This window comes from Mangifera indica, chromosome 9 (assembly GCF_011075055.1).
Source record: "Mangifera indica cultivar Alphonso chromosome 9, CATAS_Mindica_2.1, whole genome shotgun sequence".
NCBI lineage: Eukaryota > Viridiplantae > Streptophyta > Magnoliopsida > Sapindales > Anacardiaceae > Mangifera > Mangifera indica.
This window is the reverse complement of record NC_058145.1, coordinates 17,584,452-17,602,482: the sequence shown is the minus strand read 5'-3', so window position 1 is coordinate 17,602,482 and position 18,031 is coordinate 17,584,452. Positions and strand designations below refer to the sequence as shown.

The 18,031-nt window shown below is 36.4% G+C and overlaps 3 protein-coding genes across 4 annotated transcripts; 2 read left to right on the top strand and 1 right to left on the bottom strand.

Moving 5' to 3' along the window:
• Positions 1-186: 186 nt before the first annotated feature.
• On the top strand, positions 187-6,847 carry LOC123224884 (probable ubiquitin conjugation factor E4). 2 transcript variants are annotated; one of them, XR_006504077.1, is made up of 17 exons: positions 187-1,258; positions 1,540-1,744; positions 1,831-1,982; positions 2,082-2,385; positions 2,534-2,686; positions 3,124-3,327; positions 3,414-3,526; positions 3,623-3,740; positions 4,175-4,264; positions 4,367-4,570; positions 4,649-4,744; positions 4,853-4,975; positions 5,376-5,468; positions 5,580-5,744; positions 5,842-5,931; positions 6,017-6,377; positions 6,470-6,847. XR_006504077.1 is itself a non-coding variant. In XM_044648632.1 (16 exons), exons 1-16 carry the CDS (start codon positions 396-398, stop codon positions 6,194-6,196), a joined length of 3,153 nt encoding a protein of 1,050 aa, XP_044504567.1. In that variant the 5' UTR covers positions 187-395; the 3' UTR covers positions 6,197-6,847. The 2 variants fall into 2 exon arrangements, 1 of the variants encoding a protein (XP_044504567.1); XM_044648632.1 differs by having other exon boundaries at positions 6,017-6,847.
• A 1,181-nt stretch (positions 6,848-8,028) lies between these two features.
• On the top strand, positions 8,029-9,746 carry LOC123224883 (UDP-glycosyltransferase 708G1-like). Its single transcript, XM_044648631.1, has one exon. The coding sequence runs from the start codon at positions 8,057-8,059 to the stop codon at positions 9,431-9,433; it is 1,377 nt and encodes a 458-aa protein (XP_044504566.1). The 5' UTR covers positions 8,029-8,056; the 3' UTR covers positions 9,434-9,746.
• An 855-nt stretch (positions 9,747-10,601) lies between these two features.
• LOC123224882 lies at positions 10,602-16,202 on the bottom strand. Its single transcript, XM_044648630.1, has 5 exons — positions 15,867-16,202; positions 15,659-15,773; positions 14,603-14,832; positions 13,667-14,465; positions 10,602-13,090 (listed from the first exon to the last, which is right to left on the bottom strand). The coding sequence occupies exons 3-5, from the start codon at positions 14,828-14,830 to the stop codon at positions 10,884-10,886; spliced, it is 3,234 nt and encodes a 1,077-aa protein (XP_044504565.1). The 5' UTR covers positions 14,831-14,832; positions 15,659-15,773; positions 15,867-16,202; the 3' UTR covers positions 10,602-10,883.
• Between the last annotated feature and the right edge of the window lie 1,829 nt (positions 16,203-18,031).

The window sequence follows — 18,031 nt, the reverse complement described above, 5'->3', positions numbered from 1 at the left end:
ATGAGGATAGACTTCCGAGTACTAGTGACTCCCATTTGTCAAAATTCGTTTTCAAATTTTAAAAAATTAAAAAAAAATTGAAACCAAGCCCAAATTCAGTAGGCCCAATGGATCCAAACTGGCCCATAAAATCCTAGTCATAATTGAATGACGAGAATTCTTCCCTGGATTGATTATCAAGTAAACTACAACTACCTGAGTTATCTTTTTCTTGTACAATTCTTAACGACGTCGTAGTTTCACTCTCAAAATTTCTTCTTCTCCAATTCATCCATCAGTCACTGAATCGATAACCTAAAAACCCCTTACTTTCTCTCTCAATTTCCCTCAATTTCCGTTTGTATCCCGAGAAATAAAAAAAAATCTGAACTCAAAAATACTAACATCGGAGCGCAATGTCAACGCACAAGCCGCAGAGGTCGCTGGAAGAAATCGAGGATATAATCCTCCGCAAAATCTTCCTCGTCCGGTTGACCGACGCCGCCGATCCTGTTGCCGATGCTCGAATCGTCTACCTCGAATTGACCGCCGCCGAAATCCTTAGTGAAGGGAGAGACCTAAAGCTGTCTTGTGATTTGATGGAGAGGATTCTTATCGACCGGCTTTCCGGCAGCTTCCCCGCGGCCGAACCGGCGTTTACTTATTTGATCAACTCGTATCGGCGCGCTCATGAGCAACTTAAGAAGATAGCCAATATGAAGGATAAGAAAGTACGTAGCGAATTGGAGTCGGTGTTCAGACAAGCGAAGAAGCTTTTGGTTTCTTATTGTAGAATTCATTTAGCGAATCCGGATTGTTTTGGTGGCAGTGATGAGATGAAGAGTAATAAACCGAATGTTTCCAATGTTTCGCCGTTGTTGCCATTGATATTTTCGGAGGTCGGAGGAGGAATGGACGGGTTTGGAGGAAGTAGTAGCGGTGGTAGTGGGGCTCAGTGTCCTCCGGGGTTTTTGAAGGAATTCTTTGATGAAGCTGATTGGGATAGTTTGGACCCGATTTTGAGAGGGTTATATGAGAATTTGAGGGGAAGTGTGTTGAATGTTTCTGCATTGGGGAATTTTCAGCAGCCATTGAGGGCATTGTTGTATTTGATTAGTTTTCCAGTTGGAGCTAAGAGTTTGGTGAATCATCCGTGGTGGATTCCCAAGAGTGTTTATATGAATGGGAGAGTTATAGAGATGACAAGTATTTTGGGTCCCTTTTTTCATGTCAGCGCTTTGCCTGATCATACTATTTTCAAGAGCCAGCCTGATGTTGGGTGAGTGATACTTTTGAACTCTTTTTAAACTAGCATTTTTTAAGTTTTTGAGTTGGAGTGAACACTCAAAATGCTGGCGTTTTTTGTTCTGACTTGGGAAGAAATCAAAGATGGAAAATTTGAGGTTTTACTTATTAACTTGATGTTTGTTTTGTTAAGTGTTGTGAATGTTTTTCTTTATTTACTTATGAACCAATTTATTTGACTGGTTGTGGACGCAATGTTTTCTGTGGAAGAAGGGTTTGTTATTGATGTATCAATTGTCTCTTTGCAATCACCAGCCAGCAGTGTTTCTCTGATGCCTCAACTCGTCGACAAGCAGATCTGTCATCGTCTTTTACCATGATAAAAACAGTAATGAAAGGTTTATATAAGGATCTTGGAGATGTTGTTCTCGCTCTTCTGAAAAATACAGAGACAAGGGAGCACGTTCTTGAGTATCTTGGAGAGGTGATAAATAAAAATTCTTCCAGGGCCCATATTCAGGTTATTTTTCCTTCCTTGATGTCATTATTATATAATTACTCTCTTCAATCTTCCTTAACACGCATCTTATGCAACATGTTTCTTAGGTTGAACCGCTATCCTGTGCAAGTTCTGGCATGTTTGTCAACCTTAGTGCTGTCATGCTTCGGCTTTGTGATCCATTCTTAGATGCAAATTTAACTAAAAGGGATAAAATTGATCCCAAATACGTTTTCTACGGTTGTCGTTTGGATCTAAAGTGAGGGCCTTATCTGTAGAAAACAATTATTTTCATCTTTATCTGATTATACATGTAATAACTGCTGATGTTTCTAATCATTTTTTGAATCTATATCAGAGAGTTGACTGCTCTTCATGCATCATCAGAAGAAGTTGCTCAATGGATTAATAAAGATAGTCCTGGGAAAACAGATGTCTCTGGACTATATAGTGATGGTGAGAATCGATTGCTACGATCTCAAGAAGCCACCAGTTCCAGCAGCTTTGCATCTGAACATTCTCTCCAGAATGTGAAGCTAACATCAAATGTCGGTGCAGGAAAATCTAAATATACATTTATCTGTGAATGTTTCTTTATGACTGCAAGGGTGCTCAACTTGGGCCTGCTAAAAGCATTTTCTGACTTTAAGCATCTAGTTCAGGTATATTGCTTGCATGGCTTCTACATGGGGAAGTGTTGAATACAAAATTATTTCTTTCAGAACTCTTTTTTTTGTTTTAACTTATTTAAGTATGCATTGCAGTACAGACGAATAGGAAAATAACTTATTAATTATTTATTTTATCCAGGACATTTCAAGAGCTGAAGAGACACTTGCCACTTTAAGAGCCATGCAAGGGCAGACGCTGACTCCACAATTGAAGCTGGATATAAAACGAATTGAGGAAGAAACTGAATTGTACTCACAGGAAAAACTTTGTTACGAGGCTCAGATTTTAAGGGTATATCATGTCTCTTTTTTCCTCTCCTCTCAACCCATACAAAAACACTCGCAGTGTATTTACTCTCCTGTGGTACCTTTGAACCTCTGTGTTGGTTAATAACATTTACATTTTTCTGTTGAATTTTTAACTCTTGTTGAGCATTGGAGTAATTTGACCAAGGTTTGAATCATATTATTTTGGAATATGGTCATGCCAATAAGGTTTATTGGTGCGTCAATTGATCTGGTGTGTCAGATGCATACCTATTATTTGCCTTTTAGTTTGTGTGCCAGAATATCCCCCATTTAAGTTTTTTTTTCCCCATTAAATTATTGGTTGCCAAACTTTTATTTTTTTTTCCTTTTTCGTAGTTTCTATGCCTTGTTCAACCAGAAATTCTCTCTCCTACTGACATTTTTGTCATATATTTTATTTGTTTTATTTTTCTTTCAAAGGATCCAGATCTTATTCAGCATGCACTTTCGTTCTATCGATTAATGGTGGTTTGGTTGGTTGACCTGGTTGGTGGATTTAAAATGCCTTTGCCATCAACTTGCCCAATGGAATTTGCTTGTATGCCTGAGCATTTTGTGGAAGATGCAATGGAACTGCTTATCTTTGCCTCACGGATTCAAAAAGTGTTGGACGGGGTCTTGCTGGTAGGTTGTGTTCTTTATTCAACAGTTTTGCCCTTTGTAATCACTCATTTTCATCATGACAAATGTTCTCCTGATTTGTATGGCAGGATGATTTTATGAACTTCATTATTATGTTCATGGCAAGTCCAAATTTTATCAGGAACCCTTATCTCAGAGCTAAGATGGTTGAAGTTCTGAACTGCTGGATGCCCCGTGGAAGGTGATTTTATGTCTTGGATATATTTTGCGGTAATTTCTGCCGAATTATGGTAACTGGATTATTAGCTATTTTTGGCCATTTATTTATTGTGTGCAGTGGCTCATCATCTGCCACAGCTACTCTATTCGAAGGGCATCAAATGTCTCTTGACTATCTTGTGAGGAATCTGTTGAAGTTATATGTTGACATTGAATTCACAGGCTCTCACACACAGGTGATTCCCAGTTCACATAAGTTACACAGGATGATGGCCATCTAAACAGTGTATGTGACTTTAAAGAAATAAGGGTAATCTAGGGCAATCTTTGCAGAGTATACACATAAATGTTCTATGGCATGTCTAACAGTATTGCAAGGTTGGTCCATGTAGGAGCCATTCTATGCCAAGTATGAAGCATCATTATCTTTAGTTTTGGCATTGGGACTTGGGTCAATATTGTCATGGTACTCACTAGGTGGTTATTCTTCATTGTTGGTTTCTTTAATTTGTTGTGTGTCTACTCATGAGACAGTTGTTAACTTGTTTAATTTTTTAACTCCCTTGTTTTTTTTTTTTTTTAAATCTGTTTCTTTGACAATCACAGATGTTTGTTTACCCTTATTTTATTGAGTTTTGTCTATTAATAGCTTCTTTTCTGTCCTGCACAGTTCTATGATAAGTTTAACATTCGCCACAATATTGCTGAACTTCTTGAGTACCTATGGCAAGTCCCTAGTCACCGTAATGCGTGGACACAGGTAGTTTTCTTATTCATTACCTACACACTGGGGATTTCAAGTTAACACTTCTGTTATTTTAATAAACAAACCCTTGGCTTGGTTAACTGTAATATTTTTCAGATTGCAAAGGAAGAGGAAAAGGGTGTTTATCTGAATTTCTTGAACTTTCTCATCAACGATAGCATATATCTTCTTGATGAAAGTCTTAACAAAATTCTGGAACTCAAAGAGATTGAAGCTGAGATGTCAAACACAACAGAATGGGAGCAAAGACCAGCTCAAGAGAGGCAGGAGAGAACCCGGCAGTTCCATTCACAAGAGAATGTTAGTGTGACTATTTACTTTTCTGTATTGTATGTAGTGAATTCACAAACTTTATAAAAAATATTATTGTGTGTTCAGATTATACGAATTGATATGAAATTAGCCAATGAGGATGTGAGCATGTTAGCATTCACTTCTGAGCAGATTGTGTCTCCTTTCCTACTTCCTGAGATGGTAAAATCTTTCTCCTGTTCACTGTTACATTTTAGCTATTAAGAATCAAGGATACGAAAGCTACAGTTGATATTCAATGAACCTAAGTTTCTGCCCTTTTATTATCAGGTTGAAAGAGTGGCCAGCATGCTCAATTATTTTTTGTTACAACTTGTGGGTCCCCAAAGAAAATCTCTTACTCTTAAAGACCCTGAAAAGTATGAATTCCGTCCAAAGCAGTTGCTGAAGCAGGTTAGCATTTAAACTTTTTTCTTGGTTGAACGTTCTTTCGTTATTTAATTTTTGGGAGTGGGGAATAAAACATAAGGTTACACAGATTTGCATTCTGAGATTACACAGTAAAAGAAATGCAACGTTTGTTATATGATATATTAAAGGGATCTGGGTCTTTTTCCTACTTGTTTCTTGTCTTGTCTTGTTTCTATCTAGGAATCATGGTTAGCATGTTATCCACATAGCGATTTCTTGTGTTTGTCACTATATGTACTTTCTGCAGAGGTTAATGTTTATTTATTGAATCATTTGCATATTTGATGATATCTTTTCTCTTCTCTACTGAATCTTACAATTTTCTTATTGTTATGGGCTGAAGGATAGCTAACTTAATAAACTTCTGTTGATATATTTGAAGATTGTCCACATATATGTCCATTTGGCAAGGGGTGATGCGCAAAACATATTTCCAGCTGCTATCTCCGGTGATGGTCGATCATACAATGAGCAGGTAATCCAGCTTAGTCAAAGCTTTCACGATAATTTTTTATTCAAGTTCGCTATTTTTGTCTCATGAGATTTGGGTTAAGTAACTCAATCTAACAAATCAACCCCACTTTAGTTGTTTGGTGCTGCAGCTGCTGTGCTTCGTAGAATTGGTGAAGATGGGAGGGTTATTCAGGAGTTTGTTGAGCTTGGTGCAAAAGCTAAAGCTGCTGCTTCCGAGGCTATTGATGCGGAAGCCACCCTTGGAGAGATACCTGATGAATTCTTAGATCCAATCCAAGTAATTTTTCTTTTTAGCTGTAACTGTTACTATTTTATGTAGGTGATCCGCTTCACATTGATTACTGAAATGTACATCGATTCTGTTGCTTTTTCAGTATACTTTGATGAAGGATCCAGTAATCTTACCTTCATCAAGGATCACAGTGGACAGGCCAGTTATTCAAAGGCATCTTCTCAGTGATAGTGTATGCATCCTCGCTTCTTAGTTTTATGGAGTGTATAATTGAAAATAGTAAAAAAAATATTCTGGTAATTTTCTTTTAATTGCAGACGGATCCATTCAATCGTTCCCATCTTACGGCAGACATGTTGATACCTGATGAAGAATTGAAGGCAAGAATCGTGGACTTTGTGAGATCTCAAGAATTAAAAAGGCGTGGAGCAGGCTTAAACATTCAGAGCATGGAGGATAGAATACAGACAACCAGTGATGAGATGTTGATTGATTAGACCAAATTATCATTACTTTAATGGATTTTCTAATGGTGAATTGGATTCACAAAAGCAGAAAAGATTCACGGGGATCCTGTTAAAGGTTCATTACGTACAGTTATTTTCATAGAATTGTTTCAAGACTTGAAATCTCCTGATCCTCTGAAGTTATACAACATTACGTGCAATGTTACAACAGGTACAGATTTCTCTTAATTAAAAAGTATGAGTCTTTTGTGTCTCAATCTCTATGCCATCTTATTGTATTGTTGAAACAAACTTGAATTCCAGGCAAATATGTAACACTTCTTCAAGAGGGGTTTTGAGCTTCAGCCATGGCTGAATCACCATATCGGCATGGCATATCGCATCTTTGAGCATAATTTCACAAAATCCCATCTGGGTTTTTTTGGCTTCATGAAATTAGTGTCCTGGCTCTTGTTCAAATACTTCCATGTTTGTGTTGGGTTCTTGGTCTGTGAATTGTTTGCGGTAATTTTCCAGAAGGATTCTCATTACTGGGTTACAATCTGTGAATATTTTATTCTATAAGGTTACATTTAGTAATGGATTCAGTCTAGGTCAAACCCCAACAAGGTTCAGTTTGAGATCATTTGAGTTGTGATTTAAACTCAGTTAAAAAATAATTCAACTTTAGATTTTATCCAAGCCAGGTTGAGCTAGAATATTTGGATTGATACAAACTTGGTTTGTTTATAAAAACAAATTCAATTCTTAGCTTGAATTTGATTTTTTTGATCTGTTTTCGCATGACACAATAGCCTTTTGCCTGGCATGCTTGTGGGCTAAGGTCATCACACTCTTGCTGTTCCTTTCGTGATGCTGTAAGACCAGAATACTGAAATGATGTATGATCACGTTTAGATGTTACTGAAGTGAAAAATTTTGGAGTGTTTTGATGTTACTGAGGTGAAAAATTTTGGAATGAAATAAGTAATGGGAAGCAAAGCTTCTCGAGCAATGGCTTTGCAATTTGTGAAGTTGATTAGTTTTACCTACAGTCACAGCCTGGATCAACATTGATTACCCACAAACCAGCAGGAACTTATTCACAGGAAGTTCTCTAGTCTTTTGCTTTGTCATTTGAGAATAGTCACAAGACCTAATGGATAATTAACATAACAAGAGTCCATCTATCATCAAGGGTGGATTCAAATCAAACTGACTCAAGTTTAAATTTATGTTTGACTTGAATGAGTCAAACTCAAACTGAAGGTCTCATTCGACAGCTCGGCTCTAGTTTGACATTGTTCCATGTCGAACAACATTGTCTATCTTGTTATAATACTGTTCACCCTATGAAAACACTATTTATTTTGTTAATTGCCTTTTTACAAGTGGAGTTTAAACAAAAGTTAGTTTAAACTTGACTTAAAGTTAGAATGAGTAATTAGAGATTAAATTCGATCACAAGAAGTAGAAGAATCGTTAACGATGAACAAAAATGACCAAAAAAAAAGAATAATTGTCGGCAAGACAAGATTCAGTGTGACAATGTCGATGAACCCTCGAACTCGAGTCAAGCTAAAGTTTTAGTTCAAGTTTAACTTGTTCAAACCAAATATGAATTAAGTCTGTCCTTGTCACCCAGGAAAACAAAAAAGAAAAAGCATTGTTTCTTGTCAATCTTTCTTGGCCTTCAAGTAGAAATGCTGACCAGTTACTAATTTTCTATTTCACACATTTTGCAAATTCAGTGCATGCTAACCACAAAACTAAGTTTCTTCAACAAATTTGACTGAAAGCCGCCAAATTTGACTCAAACTCAGCACCAAACACACTTATAAATACATAAATCTTTCGTTATGGAGTGATCATCAATACATTCTGTAGCCAAACCATCTTAGAACTCTAAAAATGGCAGATACCAATGAACTCGGGCCTCTTCCTTCCTCACATATTACTCTCCTTCCAAGCTCTGGAATGGGGCATCTAACACCCTTCCTTCGTCTTGCCGGTTTACTTGCTTCATGTAATGTCAAGGTCACCTTCATCACTCGAGAGCCACCAGTCTCACTAGCGGAGTCTCAGATTTTGTGTCATTTTTTCTCGGCCTTCCCTCAAATTAGTCAGGAAAAACTTCATCTTCTTCCACTCGACAATCTTTCTGCAGGTTCAGAAGATGACCCTTTTTACTGCCACATTGAAGTCATTCGACAGTCGTCGCAACTCCTCTCTTCCCTTCTTCGTTCATTGTCTCCACCCCCTTCTGCAATTGTGACAGACATGAGTTTGACAGCCGCAGTTGTTCCAATCACTGAAGCTCTTAAAATTCCCAACTTCATTTTCTTCACATCATCTGCTACAATGCTGATACTTTTTGTGTCTTTCCACATACTAGCTGGTTCAATGGATGGTGTCAAGATTCCAAGTCTAGAAGCAACACCCAGATCATGGATTCCCCCACCACTTTTACAAGATAAAAATAATCTCTTGAAGACTTATATTATAGAGAATGGCAAAGCGATGACAAAATCAGATGGAATTCTAGTGAACACATTAGATAGCATTGAGCAAAGTTCATTGCTAGCACTAAATGGTGGTAAAGTTATAAAAGGATTACCATCAGTGACTGCCATTGGGCTGCTTCCACCATGCTGTTTTGAAGACAACCAACCATTAACATGGCTTGATGATCAACCAGCAGGGTCTGTGGTGTATGTTAGCTTTGGAAGTAGGACTGCTATCTCAAGGGAACAACTCAGAGAGCTGGGAAATGGATTGGTGGGTTGTGGTTATAAATTTTTGTGGGTGGTTAAAGATAAGAAGGTTGATCGAGAAGATGGCGAAGAACTGGTTGATGTAATAGGAGATGAACTAATGGAGAGTGTTAAAGAAAAGGGAGTGGCAGTGAAGCACTGGGTGAACCAAGAGAGCATATTGAAACACCCTGCAGTGGGTGGATTTTTGTCTCACTGCGGCTGGAATTCAGTGACTGAGGCTATGTGGCATGGTGTTAGAGTATTAGCATGGCCTCAACATGGAGACCAGAAAATCAATGCAAATCTGGTGACAAGTATTGGATTAGGGATATGGGAGAAAAGTTGGGGCTGGGGAGGTGAGCAGATAGTAATGAGGGAGCAGATTGCAGAAAAAGTTAGGCAGATGATGGGGAATGAGTTCCTGAGATCGCAAGCGATGTGCATTAGAGAAGAAGCGAGGAATCGGATAGAACTGCATAGGAGTTCTAAGAAGGGGCTGACTGAACTCATCAAAATGTGGAAGAAAGAATGAAGTTGATGATGTTTGCTCTACATTATTCATTCATAGCGAAAATTTAACATGAAATCAGAAGAAGAGAAAACTAGTTTTTGATAGAAGCATACAAGTATATGGCTATCTAATCTCATCAAAGCTATAACAACTATTAGCATGCCAGAAAAGAGTCAATATCAGGAAGTTTACAAACTGGACTATTATTTGCTGGAGTTGCATAATGAAAGTTCTAAGTTCTCTGTTTCCTGGAAAAGAAAACTATACCAGTTAAAGCCTTTAGTGCACTCTTTGAAACAACATCAACAGATAATCAATTACAATTTATGAATCATGATATGAGATCTTCAATTATGATCAACCCCAAAATCATTATCTCAGAATGGTCAATCTCAATATCACATATGAATTGATTTTATTGACTCAAAATCTTATTCGAGATTTTTATTGACGTGATTGTTTTTCACACATGGGGTTGTGAGATTCTGCTTGTAAGTCCAATTATCAAGGACACAAAAATATAGTTGGGTCAATGCGAGGTGTTTTCATTGCCAAATGTTTTACCTAATTTAGATTCTTGCTTAAAATAAATTACAATAAACAATAGTAAAAATTCGGCTAATTAAATTTTTTATTCACTACACTAAAAGATAAATGAGATATAAAGATAAAAACAATTTTTAATATGATTTGACCTAATAATTGAATGTGTCATTGATATATTATTAATTATTATAAATATAATAAGACTTGATTTTTGCCAATAGTATAATTCTTGTGTGTTATCTCAATCTTGCTTCTCTTTGTCTGAGTATTCTTAATTTAGACATAATTTTCACAATTTATTACTATTCTAATCTAACTAAAGCAGAATAATTATTAGCAGCATTATTTTGACTAGATAGAAAACGATCCTTTTCGCTTGACGGGCAAGGGAGAGAACAGAAAAAGAATCTCGTTAGTGCCGGAGAAACAAACCACCTTGTGAAATTCTTCTTATTGTTTAGAAGTAGGAGACTTATCTAGGCTCCTAGATGATTTACTGATAAGAGACTGTTTAATATGTTAATATAGCTAGTCAATGACAGTCAATGATTAGACAAAGATGAGTTTCACTAGTGACACAAGGATAAAAGGCTGCTAAGATGGCTGGTAAACAAACTAACAAAGCATGTCAATGGGAAAAATATGGGCAACTCCAGAATCTAAAATTTGCTATATGCCAAACTTTCAGGAGCACTCCTGCAATTATAGTACATTAAGCCGTGAAGTTTCAGTTTAAGCTCAGAGATGAACAATGAAACTTATTTATGATGAAACACACAACTCACTCAAGGTACTGGGAAACCAAATTAAGGTTAAGAAATGAAAGCATGTACAAAGTGAATCTCCCTGGAATGGAAAACCCCGGCTGGCACCAAAGCCAAGAGAATTCTGATTCTCTGAAATCAAACATTCTTTCTGTTTCTGGCTATTTTATAGAGAGAGGAGGGCTACCAACAGGGTACCTTTGTCGTGGTGGACGTCTGGTCCTCTTCCCCCATCCTAGTAGGTTTCTCTCCTCCAATGCCACTTCGCTACATTTAGGTAGCTCAATCTGAGGTAGGCAAGCTGCAGGGTCATTAGGAGGAGAATCAGAACCTACTGATCGCCTCTTTCTCTTGCCCCCACCATTCTTCACAGCATTTTTCAGTGCCAAACTTGACTTCCAGTTGCCACCAGTGGCTTTTATCAGCCCTTCGATTGTCTGAAGATCCTCGGTTACCTCATTCTTTAACAGTGAAGCAAGAGCAGGAAGTACGTCCCTCTGAAAGTCCTTCCTTTGCCTCCCTCTCCTTGCCTGACCTCTTCGGGGTCGTTTAGGCATTAAGTTTTCAGTTTTTGAGTTTTCAAAAACTTCAGGCTCATAACTGCATTGTTCTACCTTAGTTTCAGTCAGTTTTAATGTCATAAGCTCAAAGTAATCCATCCCAATAGGAAAAGTATGTTCAAGAACACTTTCCTGATCCACTGAAACTGATCCAACCTCATTCTGAACATCACCCTTGTAAGCAGAGACAATATCTGCGAACCAATGAAGGGGATCTCCAGGAAAATCATCTGATTCCTGAGAACAGCTATCATCATGATGAGGCACACAAGCTGATGAAATGGCTACTAAAGCCTCAGCTGCAACCTGTCTTAGTCCTTCGTACAGCTCCTTAGATACATCTTGAAGCAAGTTAACAGGTCCTTGAACTTTGCCATCAGAATTTTCAAACCCAGGAGGTTTGCTGCTGTCAACATGTAGTCTGCTGCTTTTATAATGTTCAAACCCAGGAGGCAACTCCATTTCATTTCCAACTGCTGGCGCTTCCAAATCTATCTCCATTTCATTTCCAACTGCTGGCACCTCCAAATCTATCTCAAGAGCTATCTTCTGACTGCTTCTTGAAGAAAAGAGGGTTGGTTGAGCCAGTTCTTCAACTTCTTCATCAACAACAGACAAATTCAAATCAATATGATGTCTTGAATCAGCACTGTGATTAACTAATCCTTTCTCCATCTGATCCTCCACTTTATGCTGCTTTCCATATTCAGGTGATGTTGGATCATTGGCCTTCATACCATCAACAGCAACAAGATGGCTTGGTTTTAAGGGGGAAATAGGGGTAGCAAGATCCTTAGATTTATAAGGCTTTTCAAAATGGGAGAACCTAGGAATTTTCCTGTTGCTTGAACACTCACCAACTTCGGTCTTCCAGTGCTCAGCATCAAGGGCGCACGTAGCTGACAAAGAATCCTGAACAAAGGTTTGTAAGGAGCTCTTTCTCATCATTTCAGTTTTATCAACAAATTGGTGGGAATAGTTTTGCGATGAATCTACATTCATCTGAGAAGAGTTTCCATTGCATGAAGGAACTGCCTTAAGCCAAGGCAATTCTCCATGCTGGTTCTGCTTCTTTGTCCCATTGATAGAAACATATGTAACTGAATCATTCTGATAACTATTTGGAGATACTGCATCTGCTTTCTTCTCTTCTGTAAACTTTGCATCCATCATGGAGCCTAAATCCCTTAAGTTGTTTCTAGGACCATGCTGAGCAAAATGTTCAGAAGCAGAGCTACTGTCACTGATGACATTTGGGTGACCAAATCCATTTGATGAGCGGCAAACCCATGACTCTTTGGATTCCAACTGAGAACCAAAGCACAATTCATTTTGGTATGATGCTTCAGCTCTAGTGTTTGAGACAGATCTTGAACTGCTACTGACACCCAATTTGTGTCCAACAGGGTCAGGGCTGTGCATCAATGTCACCAAACTCTTACTTGACTGAGTAAAGGTGCTAACCAAGGGGTGTCCTTGAACTGTCATCACATTATGGCTTGAGCCAGGATAAAGCTTCTTCCAAGAAGAAATGGAGGATGAATCAGAATTGGCCGTATTAGATTGAGGAATAAGTGGGTTCTGATTAGGAAAACGGAAGGCCTCAATGGATGCACCATTGTTACTTTCACATATTTCGATACCAAAAATTTTCTTCTTCTGATGTGATTCCATCTTCTTTTCTTCAGACAAGATGAATTTTGAAAAGCTGGAGTTCCTAGGTTCAACTTGCTGTGACTTAGCAGTTGCAGGTAAATCGTCACGAGAATAACTCGCATGACATGGACCTCCATTGCTTCCAGTTTGGCCTATAAGAAGCCAAATCAATCTATCAGTTTATATTAAACAACTTTTTGGTACTACTTATCCTCTCTTTGGTGACACTAAAACAAATAAAAACAAAATAATAAAGCAAAATGGCACCTTTTAACACAGAACAATAAAGCCATATTTGGAACATACTTGCCCACAATGAACATTAAGTCACCTTTCAGCCAGGTAAAAGAAAACTCTTTATGTATATATACATATTCACTTCAGTGTGGAAGTAGATTCCGCTTAGAGGTAAATGCAAGTTGTAGAAATGGCATTCGGAATATCATTCTCCTATTTATCGGGATGCAGGTAAACATTTTTTTAGGTTTTATTTTTCTAGACATTATTCTTTACATTTTCTTTTTCTCTGCAATTTCATCAAAATATAATTACTTCTACACGATTATCAAGATGGAAAAACAATTGGTTCTTTATCAGCCAGTTCATAATTTCAAAGGGTATCAGCACTTGTAATTGAGACTGATAAAAGACAGAAGCACTGGAATTACAAACTCAAGCAAATTTAGGAGGCAATAAATTTAAACCAACAGTGCAAAATTAGGCCTTACCAGCTTCAAGGTTATACCCTGGCCACCCATTTTGTTGCCTTTCAGTCTCTAAATGCAAATTGCTAAAGCTGACCCCTCTTTCCTTTCCTTTGTGGGGATCTTGGGATAATTTATTATCCAAGCAGTGAAAGCTAGAATGTGAATACGAAGATGGAAACCGTCTTTCCATCTCATCGTTGGAGCAGATAATATTTCCAGGAACATTTGTGGAAGCTGAGACAGATGCTTCTTTAACCTTAACATGTTCATTTAAATTACTTGGTCCCTGGGGTTTCCTCATATATGAACTCGGACTAGGCCCATCACCAGAGTGAAAAGATGAATTCCCAACTCTTTCAGGAGTCATCGCATGGTCCCTGCTAAGGAAACAACTACCCACTGACATTCCAGAAAGCCCTTGACCTTCCCTTTCATAATTAACGTATTCTTCAGCAGGAAGTTCAAGATCAATTAACCTTCTTTGATGCTTCTTGCTTTCAGATTCTGAAGTCTCGTAGCCCGCCAATCTTAATCCATTTTGTTTAGGACCATAACCGGACTGCATGGTATTCTCTTTTATGGATCCAAAATGACGTTGGAAGCTGTCAGCACCAGAAATAGACAGTCTGCCATGAGTCAAATCCACCGTGGACAAACTGGAAATATGCTGCCTAACTTTTTCATCTGTGAATGAAAATCCAGATGAATAAAGATTTGACCGTGATAGTCTTTCCGGGATCAGATGTTTGTTTAATTCCCTGCTTCTCATATCATTCATCATGTCCCTCTGTATGTGATAAAGACGATGAAGTTCATGGAGCTGAAAAAAGATCCAAACACCAATAAGTTCAGAAGTGATGCAACTACCGCACCTCAAGTACTAAGCTTTTAGAACAAACGAGAGCCTCTAGGGGTTTATTGTACCATATTACAAAACTTCAGTCTTAATAAGCATACCTGATGCTTGAACATAGATTCATGCTTCAATATCGTTTGCCTCAATTGTTGCTTGTCATGTTCCTCCTTAACATCTATTGCTTGCCTCGACATGAAAAAATCATGGTACTGACCAAACGTATTGCTTTGCTGACATAAAGACCAGCTACCACTGCCAGTATTGTCATTTAGATCTCTCAAGGAATAGTAAACTGGTAGATACATCTTAGACTGTACTTCAGTTCCCATTCCTGCATATGACTCAAAAAAAGCACTAAATTAACTCGACTGAGAAACATAGTTAATACAATCCATGAAACCATAAGAGTAATTCTTTGCTTTGCAAACTTGATGCAGCTTCAAATATAAGAAAATATTATGAAGCTAGAAAAAATCTTCTAACTGGTCAAAAGTAGTCCTTGGAATTACTCAGAAGAAAATACTTATAATGTACTTAGAAAAAGAACCAGAGAGAGATGTGTTACTCATTTTGATGGAGAGATTCAAGATAACAAATTGCTTAACCAAAAATTTGTTTCTGAAAGTTAAACAACGAACAGAGAGGCGCAAATACGAACTGAACTTTTACTAATTCCCATGATGATCCCCAGATCTTAAAGCAGATCTTCTAAAATGGAACTTATAATCAAGAATGAGAATGAATTCTACATTCCATAAGGATTGAACTCGGGAGTCATGAGCAATGCAATAAAGCAGAAGATCACAGAGAAAATCAAGCAGCAAATTCACTATGAGAAACACAATGGCTATTAGCAAAATCACAATTTAGGCCAATTCCAGAACCCCATTCAAGATTTTCAGATAAGGAATGGAAAAAATTTAGCTAAAAACTAGAAATAGACACAAAAAACACCCAACAAAAGAAACAATTAAACTAACACCATGAAACCCTTATTAACAACACAATGCATAACACAAATTGCCCAAATCATAATTCAGAATAAGAAGAAAAAAAAACCACTAAACAATCATCAAACAGAAACATCACAAGATGAACCAGACCCTAACAACAGCTGTTAACAACAAACGATCAACCCAAAAGAAATAAAATTTCACCTCATAACTATATCCTCCACCACCCCTTTTACCAAAGCTCCCTCCCGAATTCACCAAATCATCCTCCATGACAAATCATCATGGTCATCATCATCATGACCATGAGTCAAAACACCTGAAAAAGCCATAGAAGAAGCTTAGATCGTCATACCAATCATAATCACCAAACAAAAGAATAAAAGCAAACTAAGATCTACTGGCCCAGTACCTGATAACAAGATAGAGAGATCCCACATACCCAGATGATAAAAATGGGATCTTTCTTCTCAAAAAAAAAACAAAAAAGCGCCGAAAAATAAAAGGAGAGAGAACTGAACCCCCCTCAACAACAACTGATACAATGAGTTGAATGACTTGAATTTTGTCAACTTGTAGTCTCTCTCTATTATATTCTATATACTTTGCTTCACCTTTGGCTCAAGTTCGATGATTTCTTTAACCAAATAAATATCGGATTTAATTAATAAAGGGGTTGATTGAGGATGTGAAAGATATAGGCAATTTTTTCACATTTTCTAGATTCTCTCTACCTTCCATGCTTTTTGGGTACACATATTTTAAGTACTTTAGAAATATGCAGACGCCTGGGTGTACTCAGACAACAACCAAACAATTTCCAAAAGTATCTGACCCGTCTTCAATGGGATCTTACTAAGATTACTTTACCCACGCGCATCAACAGCATTTACATTATCTTCTCTCCCAACGTCACAGACAAGTATACTTCAACGTAAAACGTAATCTAATGCCACCGTTTCTGTTTTTGCCCTTTTGACTTCACCTTAACTCCATTGATCCTCGTCTTCTGTCATTGCCATGTATTTACAAAATAGTTCTCTTATCAGTCAATGTATCTCAGTTCAATCAATCTTGAAACTGTAATCTTATTATACTTATTTTTGTATTTTTTTCCCAACTTTAAGTACTTCAATATTGAAGTACCAAAGCTTGGTTTGTTTTTCTTCTGTTTTAAATGTAGCTCAGGCAAGGTGATTATTTAGGTATTTTTAATTAAAAAAAATTACAAATTTGGTTTTTTCAATATAAAAATTTGAGAGTTTAATTCTTTTAATTAAAAAAAAAAGTTTAATTTCTTCATTTAAAAAATAATATTTTAATACTTTATTATCCCTTTAATTTTTTATAATTAATAATTTTAATAAAGATAAATTCAAATCGACATCAACTTGATTTAGTATGTCTAGTTTAAATTTGTTTAAACTTGAATACAATATCATTGAAAGATTATAGATAAGATTAATAATAACATAGATTCAAACCAATTCGAACTTAAACAAAAATCAATTCAAATTTGATATCAATCATTTTCCATTATTATGATCTAATTAAATTACAATAATATTGATCATTATTAGTAAGTATTATTTACTATTATTATAAATAGATAGTAAAAAATACTATTTACATATTTTTATAACAAATTTATACTTATAATCTTATTAAACGTAACAATAATCTCAATAAAAATAATTATATACTGATTAGAGGAGAATTAAATAGAGATGAATTTTAATAATAATTAATTTAAATTCAATACAAATTTAAGATAATTACTTTGAAATTGAGTTCGACCATTTAAATAATTAAAAAATAATAATCATTAAAAAAAGAAAAGATGAATTTTGAATAGAAAGAGAATAAAATGTAATGAAAAGATTTTAAAAAATAACTATTATGTAGAAAATTTTAGTCGGCATTAATGGTTGAATGGCATTGGTGGGAAACGTGAAACACAGATCCAAAGGCGCGTGGAGGATATTAGAAAAATTGAAATTAGATAAACTATCTTAAGCTCATTATATATATTTTTTTGCTAACTGACTATCTCCCACCTAGGTTTGATGCAAACTTACTGTTTCACTATATAACTATTGAAAATTTAAATATTTATCTACCTGTTAAATTTTATTATTGTTATCAGAGATAAAATTATCATTTAAAGATTTTATTTAAAAAAATCATTTTTCTATCTTAGTTTTAAAAACTAATAATTTTTCTTTTAGTTTCAAATTTCTCAAGTTTAAAAATTGACTTCTTCTCCCAAATTTAAGTTTCGTATAATCTTTATATTTTTTCTATTTAGTTGCCCCCTATCCATGTAAAAAAGTTGAGTTTCACCCCTACTTCACCTTAAGTTTCCAGATTGTCGTCAACGACTTTCTCCTTCCATCTCCAGCATATCCACAATCCAGCACAAGCCATAACATTTATTTCCCTATCATATGTTTGTCATTCAACACAAAAGTCAATCGAGATCAAGCGAGAATCCACCATATCTCGATCAATCTCGTTCGACTTTTGCATTAGATGGTAGAGATATGAGAGAGAGATGGATGTCAATAGTAATCTGGT

What these genes read in the sequence shown, in the direction of transcription:
- LOC123224884 (XM_044648632.1), top strand. Translation starts at nt 396, where the DNA reads ATGTCAACGCACAAGCCGCAGAGGTCGCTGGAAGAAATCGAGGATATA. An exon ending in ACTTTAAGCATCTAGTTCAG is followed by an intron (nt 2,386 to 2,533) that starts GTATATTGCTTG and finishes TATTTTATCCAG; the next exon opens with GACATTTCAAGAGCTGAAGA. An exon ending in GGCATCTTCTCAGTGATAGT is followed by an intron (nt 5,932 to 6,016) that starts GTATGCATCCTC and finishes TTTTAATTGCAG; the next exon opens with ACGGATCCATTCAATCGTTC.
- LOC123224883 (XM_044648631.1), top strand. Translation starts at nt 8,057, where the DNA reads ATGGCAGATACCAATGAACTCGGGCCTCTTCCTTCCTCACATATTACT.
- LOC123224882 (XM_044648630.1), bottom strand. Translation starts at nt 14,830, where the DNA reads ATGGGAACTGAAGTACAGTCTAAGATGTATCTACCAGTTTACTATTCC. An exon ending in AATCTATGTTCAAGCATCAG is followed by an intron (nt 14,466 to 14,602) that starts GTATGCTTATTA and finishes ATCTTTTTTCAG; the next exon opens with CTCCATGAACTTCATCGTCT. An exon ending in AGGGTATAACCTTGAAGCTG is followed by an intron (nt 13,091 to 13,666) that starts GTAAGGCCTAAT and finishes GGCTTCTTATAG; the next exon opens with GCCAAACTGGAAGCAATGGA.